The 12,023-nt window shown below is 29.6% G+C and overlaps 1 protein-coding gene across 1 annotated transcript; it reads right to left on the bottom strand.

Moving 5' to 3' along the window:
- Window positions 1-9,533: 9,533 nt before the first annotated feature.
- Window positions 9,534-10,660, bottom strand: LOC127093133 (acidic endochitinase). The gene has a single exon (XM_051032035.1). The coding sequence runs from the start codon at window positions 10,616-10,618 to the stop codon at window positions 9,728-9,730; it is 891 nt and encodes a 296-aa protein (XP_050887992.1). The 5' UTR covers window positions 10,619-10,660; the 3' UTR covers window positions 9,534-9,727.
- Window positions 10,661-12,023: the final 1,363 nt, after the last annotated feature.

Below are 12,023 nucleotides of genomic sequence, written 5' to 3'. Positions count from 1 at the left end.
CCGACATACACAGTACTATATTAGTATATAATAGTTGTACTTTGGATTCAGTATGGATTGTATTTTATTTTCACTTTATTCTACTTTATCGTGTATTTCGACTTTATTTATATATGTCATTTTTGGACCATTTGGATTTATATATGTCAATTTTTGCATATCGATTGTATGGTTTAAGTCTCCTCGCATAACAAGGCTCTTAACCTTTATAAATCATCATATTCAGCTGCATAAATCATAAAACAGACATAACATGCACTATTTTGATATGGTACAAAGACGTATCTATGTAAATCCTAAACATAGACGCATCTCCAAAACAATAAACATGTAAAATGCCTTTTAGAACGAGACTCATGGTGTATGTTTTAAAATATTTCAGAGATGCATTTCCAGATCACTTAACATTTTGATTTAAGATAAGATGCGTTTAGAGATATATCTCCAGAATCTGAGGAGCATTTTGGATTTTTCATAAGGTGTTTTTCCATCCTCATAAGGTGAGATAAATTTTTTCCAAAAATTTAAAATAATTAAAAAATAAATAAATATATTTTATTAGTAAATAGAAATACTTATTTCTTAAAAAATAAAAGAAAATATATTTCAAACTAAAAGTGCATGTAAGTCAAATAAAATTAATAATTTTAATAAAATATTGTATAATAAATTAAAATGACTTAATAGAAGTTAGAAATTAATTAATATGCACTGTCAGTGTAAAAAATTTTATACTATCGATTCATCATCATCACCCGTTTGCATTACTTTATAGATTTTAAAAATAAAAGTCAAACTTGTCCCAATATCCAACAGTTATAATTTATTGACGGTGTAAATTTTTTTTACACTTTCAGTGTATATCAATTAAATTCTAGAAGTTATTGTCGTGAGTTTGATTGTTTATCTATATTTTTGTGTTTTTTCCAATTCAATTTGAGATAATTGGTTTCTATAAAGGGTGATTGAATTTTAAGTATTTGACTGTGAAAAAAATGTAGGATTCAATATAAAAACCGTTTCTCCCAAACTATAAAGATATATAAAGGAGATAGGAGAAAATAGGCTGATCTACTTTTCTTTCAAAACTACTCTTTAATAATTGATATATTTACTAGAAAACCACATCAATAATAATTGTCAATAGAGGTTACAAATTAATTATTATCATCTCCCTTTCCTTATGTGCAGTTATTAACTCCCCTCTACATACTTTTTCATTCACATGTCAAGCATCACACTCATACAACGGTAAATTCACACAAAAGAGAAGAACTAATTAACTAATTCACAAATACTATTACATGAAATGCACAAACTAAGCACATGCACAAAAATTATCAACAACAATGGCAACATCTTCTTCACCCTGAATCCTAAAGAAGAAGTAACCAAACGTTAAACCAACAATAATAGCCACAAAAATCCCTCCATTGAACGACATTATAGCCAACATCAACAAATACCCAGTCGCAGAATTCACACCAAACAAAACCCATTCCGCAACCTTATTTCTAGAAACCTTGAATAACTTATTTAAATATTTATAAAAACTGTAGGTTACAACTTACAAATGAAAGAGTGGGTTTAGAAGTTGAGAGGCTATTGAAGCAGTTTGTATGCCTACTCTGAAATTGAAAAATGAATATACATGAGAGTTTGTGCCAGACACCTTAGTGCAAAAGAAATCGAGTAATCTGAATTTATGTTCTAAAGCATGCAAATATTTTATGCTTTTTTTTACTCACTCTGTCATTTCTTATCATCCATGAATTCTTCTATTTTATTATTTATTTTTTATCTCATATCCTTTATCATTTGTCCTTTTCTTATTTATTTATTTACTATATTTTCATTGATGTAAACATAAAAGTCATGTCCTAATATTCAATCTTCTCAACAGTAAAAATAATTTAGGTACATATACGTAGATGCAGGGAGTACAACAAATTGAAGTGGTTATAAGAAGATTTTTAAAGTGGAAAGAAAGCATGGCCATCTTATCTTATCTCAGAAATTTACAATTACTTTTGTTTGATCTTTATCCCACACTACTATTAGTTGGTAGATCTTTTTAGTAAAAAAATATGTCAAATAATATTTTCATATTTAAGTATTTTATCTTATCTTTTATTCTTTTGTTTCTTGAAAAAAATTAATGGGCAACTATGATAATTACAAAATAGTTCTATAAATTTTATAACTTTTTATTTTATTTTTATTTTTCAGAATAATTTAATGCTGTTATTAATTAGATTTTTACGTAACTCTAAAAGCATCTGAATCTCTATAAGTATCTATCATGTTTTTAAAGAAAAAAAAATACAAAATGAAAAAAAAACATGCATATTGTATGAGAGAAGTTATAACGGTGAGAGAGATAAAATGGAAAAAGAGGCTAAATATGAAACTGCGTGTGAATTTAGTGGATACGTGTTATTTGTATTTGGTAGTTGTTTTAAATTATAATTATTTATAAGAATATATTTATATTTATAATTTTCTATAATCCATTAAATTCTATAATATAACAATATGCAAAGATAATAGAAACTGATGGCATGTCTTTTATCATTCCAGTATTAGTTTTTTACATGCATCACTTATTTTAATTGTCAATGTTAAAGAAAGACGGTTGTTTAGTAAAGAAGGAATTAGTTTTGTTCAATTCTAAAATAATTATTGTGCGCGTTAAAGAAATGGACAAACTATTTTAGAGTATAATTCTAAAAAAATTATTGTGCGCCTTAGAAAAATGGACAAACAAAAATACTATAATGTATGTGTTAAAAAAGGTGATAAACATAACTTTAACTAATTATGATTCTCTTTCTTGATCCGGTGATGTTTTTCCAAGTTTGTGTTCCACGGTGATTCCATATGAGGAGCTTGTTCTTTTGTCTGATTTGATATTTGTTGTGTCCTAACTTTATATTGAATTTCAATATATGACATTTAACACCTTATCTGAAAAGATCTACATACCTATTTACTAGTACGGTTTAAGAAACAAGTATCTATTTACGAACTAACTATTGGAATATTTCAGATGAGAATATCATCTCAAGTTTCTCTCCAACATGCAAAACAATTGCACACATAGTTAAAGAACGAATATAAATTTCATACTCAATCATGAACAAAAAGAAAAATAATAATTAATGATGGTGTATTGATAAAAGGAGTTACAGAGGAAAGTGAAGATTACTTTTATAGCATAGTTAAACACATTACAATTATAGATACTCTGAGAATAAATTAATTTGTATTTTATTGTGATTGATATGATCCATCCATCAAACAGACCAAAAAAAAAAAAAGAAATATAAATTTTGACAATCAAATGATTAAAAAAATAAAGAGTTTGACTCATACATCATGGTAGATAATATTAGAGAAATGTATTACGTTTGTTATCCTTTAACATAACCAACAAAGATTGTATGTTGCAATCAAAACAAAATCAATTGGTCACATTGAAACGACGATCCAAGTGAAGAAAGAACTTATTATGACGATGAAATTTCACATCTTAATAATGTAATAAAATTTGATTATATTATAGGTTTGTTTTATTCATGAGTTGATGGCTAACATATTGTTGTTGATATATTGTCGACAAGTAATCATGTCCACGAAGATGATGATAAAGAATATTTGGGTATGAAAACAAAATCAAAGCGGGTGAAGTTGGTGGGAATAGAGAGTTTGATTTAAATACTCATTCATGTAGATATATTTTATTATTATTTAAAAGAGAAGCTAATAAGTTGTATCATGTGGACTTTTATATAGTAGTTGTTTTATCGAGTTGTGTTGGAAAATTATCAAATAATCGGAATATTTTTTTCACATAAAACTTTTTTCAAATATGTATAATTTAAAAGAAAATCAGCAAAACCAACTCTAGAGCACAACAATAATAACAAAAAAATAAAATAGCAAGAACACCAAATTTTTAACGTGGAAAACTTTCCTCAAAGTGAGAGAATAAAAACCACTAGATCTAATCTAGTAAAACTTTCCACTATATCAATAATGAGTATACAAAAGTCTTCCTAATAATACTAGAGAATAACAATCTTCACCAATAAATAATAAATGTGGGAAAAACACTCCAAATAACACCTCCATAAAATATGGGTATACCAAAACAACTTTAAAAGAAGCTAAAACTATTCACAGTAATATAAATAAAATAAACTAAGTCATATGGACAACATATTGAATTTGTACCTCAAATTAATAAGGTTTGCTACACCCACTATCACTTGTGCCTTTTCCTCTTCTCTATTTCTGTTGTTCTCTAAAACCCTTGTTTTATTTGTTTATTCATTGCGTTGTTTTAGGATTAAAAATCCCTTTTAAATCATTGTCAATTGAGTTTGGTCCAAATAAAACAATTCACATAAAGGCCTTTTTTTACTTTATTTTTTTATTTTTCTCTTTTTTTCTTTTTAAGAATAAATGGTGGAACCTAGTTTAAGAGTGAATCCACCCTACAAATCTCCTCCTCACGTCTCAAGTGGAAAAGAGCTGCTCCACCATGTCCTTCTTCTTCCAGCAGTTAATCATCTTTGTCACAGACGAAGTCTTTGTCATCATATATAAACCATTCTTGTTAGTGTGGATACTTTCATGTGAAAACAATTTTGTCTCCAATACATCTTGTATCAATGATACCACACCTCAATGTGCTTTGATCTGGAATGAAATACCGGGTTCTTACCAAGATGAATTTCACTCTGACTGTCATAGAACATCACAAACTTATCTTACTTAACACCCAACTCTTGTAGGAGTCCATAAAAGTTCTTTAGAAGCTTTAGTTATTACGATATACTCAGCCTCAGTTGTAGATAAAATGACACTCTTTTGTAACCTCGATTGCCAAGACATTGCCCCCTGCAAAAGTCATCATGTATCAAGAAGTAAATTTTATGGAATCAATATCACCGACCATATATGCATATGTGTAACCATGTAACACATGTTCACCATTCCAAAGCATAAACACACTATAGAAGTGGCTCTAAGATATATGAGAATCCATTTTATTGCTTGCCAATGATCTTTACTAGAATTAGAGAGAAACCGATTAACAACACCAACAACATGAGCAATATAGAGTATTGTGTGTACCAGATCATTCACCAAACTACCAATTGTATGTGCATAAGGAGCATTCTTCACATCTTGTTTGTCTTCTTCACTTATAGGACATTGCTCATAATTCAGTTTGAAATGACTAGCATGTGGAGTACTCACAAGTTTTTAATTTCTCATGTTAAACCTCTCTAACATCTTCTCAATGTAATTGTGTTAAGACAACCATGATTTACCTTTTTTCCTGTCACAAGAAATTCTTTTGCCAATGATTTGTTGTGCAGGATCCAAGTCCTTCATTGTAAAATACTTGCTTAACTCTTTTTTTATGCTTTCAATTTTTTATTAGTTTCATGACCAACAATCAATATTTAATCAAAATGTAATAAAATAATAACATTTCTTTCCATGAAATAATAAAAAATATTGTACCATTGTCGCGAAGCTTGCTTGAGGCCATACAAACTTTTCTTCAATCTACAAACAAGTTCTTCTTTACCTTTGACTTCGAAGCCCTCAGGTTTCTACATATAGATCTCTTCCTCAAAATCACCATTAAGGAAAGAAATCTTCACATCAATATGTTCAACCTATAGATTCAAGCTAGCTATCAATCCGAACATAACTCGAATATATATCGTCTTCACCATATGTGAGAAGATTTCTTCAAAGTCAATTCATTTTCTTTGATTAAAACCTTTTTGCTTTTTCACAACCAATATTGATTTATATCTTGATTGATATTTATTCTCTTTAGACTTTATCTTGTACATCCATTTATTCTTGAGGGCTCTTCTAACCTTAGGACATTTCACCAAGTCAAATGTGTGATTCTCAAGCAAGGAATTCATCTCTTCTTGCATGGCCTTCAACCATTTTTCTTTATAAACACTTGAAATAGCCTATTTATAGTATTTTGTCTCTCAACTCTCAGTGATCATCACATATTCGTGTGGGGGATATCTCTTAGAAACTTGACGCTCCTTAGTAGATTTTCTCAACTCAGGTTCAATCGGTGGCTCATGTGGAACCTCTTCAACTTGCTCATCATGATGAGGTTCTTGGTCATTAGTTACATTATCATTATCTACATGTATATTTCCCCCATCAATAAAATTTCCACTAGGAGGTTTAGGCACAACATCTTTGTAACTTCTACCATCAGATTTTGGCTTCTTTGTTTTATCAAAATCTTCAATAGTTTGGTCTTCAAGAAATATCACATCACGACTTATGATAATTTTCTTGTCAACTGGATCCTAAATCTATAACCAAAGTCTTCATGACCATAACCTACAAACACACGTTATTTAGATCTTTTATCAAGCTCGAATCTCTCATCTCTTGGGATGTGAACAAAAGCCTTGCAACCAAACACTCTCAATTAACCATAAGAGACTTCTTTTCCTGTTGATACTTAGTTTGAAACATCACCATAAAGTTCCTTCCTTTTTCTCTTTCAACACTTGCATGAAAGTGCTTGAAAATACATAGTATATGGTGATTTTAAAACAAAAGCCCACACTTTTCTAGATTGGTCATCAATAAAAGTAACAAAATACGATGCACAACCTAAAGACTTACCCTCCATCATGCAAACATAAGTGTGAGCTAAATCTAAAACATTTGGCCTCCTATGAGGACCATTACTATTAAGGGAAACTTTATGTTGCTTACCAGAAAAATAATAAGTGCGTATTTTTAGAGGAGTGCCTTTCAATTGAAGAATTTTTTTCTATACAAGAATGTTGAGTCATATCTCATTCAAGTGACCAAGGCGTGTATTCCATAAACCACTAGATGCGTCTTCAACTGCATTCACTTCCTCCTTACACAACTTTACGAGCACCTTGTAAAGAGTTGTGGAACTTTTCTCCTTTGCTAGCACTAGTGATCCTTTGGTAATCTTACACATGAATCCACTACCAAAGTAAGTGCGATAACCTTCAATATCCAAGGCTTCGACAAAAATCAAGTTGAGACGAATATCAGGAATATGTCTCACATTCTTCAATTTAAGCTTGCATCCAACACCATTTTCAACCCAAACATCTTTCATACCAACAATTTCACAAACTCCCTCATTTCCCATTTTTACCGTTCCAAAATCACCAACAGTATAAGATGAGACAAAATACGCCTATAAGTAACATGATATGAGACACCTGAATCAATAATTCAAGTTGATTCTTGACATACAAGGTTTATGGAATTATCATCATAAACAACATAGACATCATTGTCATGTGCAATTATCGTCGTGTCTTTATCAATTTTCTTCTCATTACCTTTGTCTTTTTCCCTTGAATATTCTCTTTTGATAAACCTAAAATTCATTTTTATGTGTCCCGCATAGCAACAATTGTAGCATATAATTTATTTTCTAGTTCTTGACTTGCCGCGACTCTCAGTTTTGTCAGGCTTATGAAAATTTCTGGTTTTGCTTCTCTTCCTTAACTCGGTAACTAGAGCTTCAAATTGATTAGGAGTAACAATCAAAACATGTTCCTTTCTTCACTACTACGAAAAATCCCTCTCACAATGGTTGGAAAAGAGATACCACAAAAACTGACCAACCATTGTAAAATAGAGTGTGGTTGTAAGTATGTTGTTTTCCACCACGGTCGTCTAACAATTGTGATAAACTAGGTAATGTGCTACCTATCACAACGGTTATCATAAATAACCTTTGTGATTATATATATATATATATATATATATATATATATATATATATATATATATATATATATATATATATATATGAGTTTATTATAAAATATGTAAATTGCTTATTTTTCCTTATCCCTCAATAAACATATACAATCATTCAAATTGATTTAGAAGATAATAATTTGGAAATTAAATTATTCTTGAAAAATAACTTAGACGCTCCATTATTTTTTGAATTGCATGTATCTTGTAATTCATCTCTCACTCTTTAACATATAGAATTTGGTTCAATGCCTCAAGTTCTTCAAAGCAACTGTTCATTCTCTTATAGTTAATTTTGCAAAGCATCAATTCTAACTTTTTCATTAAGCATGCTATCTTTAACCGTTGACATTATCAATTTTTCATTTGGAGCTGATTTAGTAAGTGTCACAACAAGAACTTCCCGATTATCAAGCAAGGAACTCAGTAGTAATAAGGTTTGTAACTCATCATCCAACTTAGTATCATTAGCCGCCAACTAATTCACATATTCTAAAACACACTATGCTCTGACATTGAGTCACCATCCTTGTATTTCATATTAACCAACTTCCTGACCAAACATGCTTTATTTTGCATGTTCTTGCGCTCATACAACTCTTTTAATTTATTCCATATTTTCTGCGTATTAGTTTCGACTTCAACATGTGTATATTGAAGTCCAACCATTATCTAAAATTCATCTTTTTTCATTTGACATCAGACATATCACTTGGTTTACGTTCCCCCCCTTAATAAGATCATATAAATCTTTGTTGTATAACATATCTTCTATGAAAGTCTTCCAGAGTGTATAATTAGTAAAGTTAAGCTTAATCATATTGGGTTCTTGATTTTTCTCTATTTAAAATGCACAAAACAAGCCAACCAGAGCTCTGGATGCCAATTTGTTGGGAAATTATCAAATAATCAAAATATTTTTCTCACGAAAAACTTTTTCCAAACCCGCGTAATTAAAAGACAACCTGTAAAATCAACTTCATAGCACAATAATAATAACGGAAAAGTAAAATAGCAAGAACACCCGATTTTTAATGTGAAAAACTTCCCTGAAGGTGAGAGAATAAAAATCACGGGACGCGATCCAGGAAAACCTTCCATTATATCAATAATGGGTATTAAAAATCTTTCTAGTAACACTATAGAATAACAATCTTCATCGATAAACAATAAAGGTGGAAAATACACTATAAACAATTCATCCACAAAACGTGGGTATACCAAAACAACTCTAAAAGAATGTAAGAATATTCAACAATAATATGAATAAAATTAATTAAGTGATAACAACAGCATATTAAATTTGTAGGTCAAACTTATATGATTTGATACACTCCTTTTAAATACACCTACAAAGGTTGTTAAGTCATCAGGAAGTCCATGATCATTACATTGTTACTCGTGAAGTGCCTAAGGGTCGTCAGACAAGGATTGTTACTCGTGAAGTGCCAATGTCCCCCCTTGAATTAGTCCACCCCAAATCTTTCAACTACTCAGACCACTACTCCTTTATAAACTACTTAATTCATATATACTTCTCATAGTCCTTTGTCCACATCAATCACTTTCTACTCCTATGTATCCATTGCCATCTAGATATCCATCTTTCCTACCACCCTCTATCCATATTATTTAATCATCAATATTATTTTTTTGCTTCTTCTCATGTAAGCCTTAGACAAATACATTATAAAGAAGTTGCACAAGCCAAATGATAAGTACTTGATGATAAGTTTCTGCATATTTATTGGAAATCATACATTATTTTAAAGGTCCCGTTATTATTACATGTATAACAAGTGATCACGTAGCACTTATTAATGAGTAGAACAAAACCCACTAAACATGCTACTAATTATTTCAAATACATAACAAAGACTATAAATTTAACCAGAAATTAAACTGATTAAACACTGCCCTTAATAGCATTACTGTATCCACTTTGTCCATCATTGAATCTATCCCAAATCATAACTCCACCATATTTAGGAGAACTCTTAATAGCAGGAAGAACTTGAGAAATCAAAACATCAGAAGGAATAAAGCCACCACTTGGAGCAGCAGCAGCATTAGCAGGAACACCTAAGAACACTTGTTTAGCTTGACTTGAAGTCCATTGAGTCCAAGCATTAACAAGATTGTTAGTGTTTCCATTCGAGTATTGACACTGAGGATTATTGTAAAACTGAACCCAAACGTAATCAAACAAACCAGTGTTAATAGCTGAATCCAAATGAGCATCAGGGAAAGGACACTGTGGTGCTGCAGACAAGTAAACTCTCTTTTGTGCACTAAAACCATTTAGTGCTCTTGCAAGTTCATCAAAATGTTGACCACCAGCTTCAATATCAAAATCAATTCCATCCAAAACAGCGTCACCTAATGGCCTTGAAGTTGACGTGCCACCCAAGAAATTGTTCCATAGATAGTTTGCAACTTGTGTAGCATCATCAGCGGAGCTAAGAGAGTAGCTTCCGGCGCCGCCTCCGAGAGAGAGAAGAACTTTGATTCCTTTCGCTTGACATGCTTGAATCTCGGAACTAAACTTTGTGCATTCATTGGCACTTGGATTACAATGGCCAGCAAGGTTTAGTTGCGGGGTTTGGCCATTGCCGAAAGTGGAGAGAAAAGCTATGTTTACAAATTGGTAGTTGTTTGTGTTGCAAGCATCTGCCAAGGAACCTTCACCTCCATTTTGGCCCCAATAGACTGCAATTCCAGCAGCATGAGAGTATCTGAATAGGGAAACTAGGAAAAGAGGGAAAAATAGGATTGAAAGTTGTTTTAAGGATGCCATGTTTTTTAAGGTTGTTTTTTGAGTTGTGTTGAGAATGTTGATGAATGCATAGCCTTTTTATAGGTGGTGGAGGATATGTAAATACAAAGTTTGGGGAAGAAATCATGAGAAGCGTGTAGTGTACGTTGGTGTGAAATTGGTTGCATTCATTCATAGGGAAGAAAAGTAAGAAGTGTGAAAATTCAACAATTTGATCTCTCTAGTCTTTGAATTTTCAATGATATATATTATCTTATTTTATTTAATTATTTAACTAGTTTTACAGTAATTTTCATGTTAATATTTTTTATGCATAATACTAAAAATAGAGAGGAAACAGATGTCAAAGATGAGTGCTAATGTGGCTGATGGTTGTTAAAGATGTATTTTGAACTTGTGAAGTAAGCTAGCTACAACACCCCAAAAATTAATTTCTAGAAAGATGACACAAGAGAGTTCCCACTCATAAGTTTAAAGTTATATGTTATTTGTCTCATAAAAAAATATTGACGCAATATGAATGAAAATGATTAATGTAACATCTTTTGAAAAATTGAAAATTAAATAGTATTTTTTAAAGTTAAGCAATCAAACTGAATCCTTAGTAAAAAATAAGATAAAAAAACTATTTAATTTTAATTTTAATTTTAATTTTAATTTTTTTTTCAACTTGCTCTTTGTTTGGGTCTTTTGAATCTATTTCAATTTTCACCATTTAATTAAAAAAAATATTTAAGATGTCAATTTTTCTTGTAAATTAGCTCAAGTGATTTGAGATATTATATATACAATTTTAAGAAAAATGATATTTTGACGCTGATTTTATTTCATCAGTGAAATATTATAATAATAGTTTTTTTAATATACATAATATTCAACTTAATAATTTTTTTGTTATTTTTTTATATATAATTTTTTTGTTATTTTTTATATATAATAATTTTTTTAATATATATAATATTCAAATTAACGCTGATTTTATATATATAATATTTTTATTTTTTTTTGTTATTTTTTATTTTTTTAGTTTAAAAAAGATATTAATATAAAAATATATGATTATTCAACTTAATAATTTTTTTTTTATATTTTATTAATCAACTTTGTTTTACTACTAAAATATTTTTAATATCTACGTATTTATTAATCAACATCATCAATTTATTAATTAATTTTTTATTTTTTATTAATCAATTTTATTTTATTAATAAAATTTAATTTAATATTCGATTGTTTATTAATCAATTTTATCATTTCATTAATTAATTTTTTATATTTTATTAATAAATTTTATTTTACTATTAAAAGTCAAGGTTAATGTGTTGTTCAAGGGACACTGTTATGCTCTTATGAATTCATTTTGAAATCATTTTTTAGAATAGTGCGTTATCAACTCTTAAATATGCGTGTTTAAATTAAAATCGAT

This window comes from Lathyrus oleraceus, chromosome 6, assembly GCF_024323335.1.
Source record: "Lathyrus oleraceus cultivar Zhongwan6 chromosome 6, CAAS_Psat_ZW6_1.0, whole genome shotgun sequence".
NCBI lineage: Eukaryota > Viridiplantae > Streptophyta > Magnoliopsida > Fabales > Fabaceae > Lathyrus > Lathyrus oleraceus.
This window is presented reverse-complemented; position numbering and strand designations above follow the sequence as displayed.

Bases quoted from the DNA above. Each gene is read 5' to 3' on its own strand.
- LOC127093133 (XM_051032035.1), bottom strand. From the start codon at position 10,618: ATGGCATCCTTAAAACAACTTTCAATCCTATTTTTCCCTCTTTTCCTA.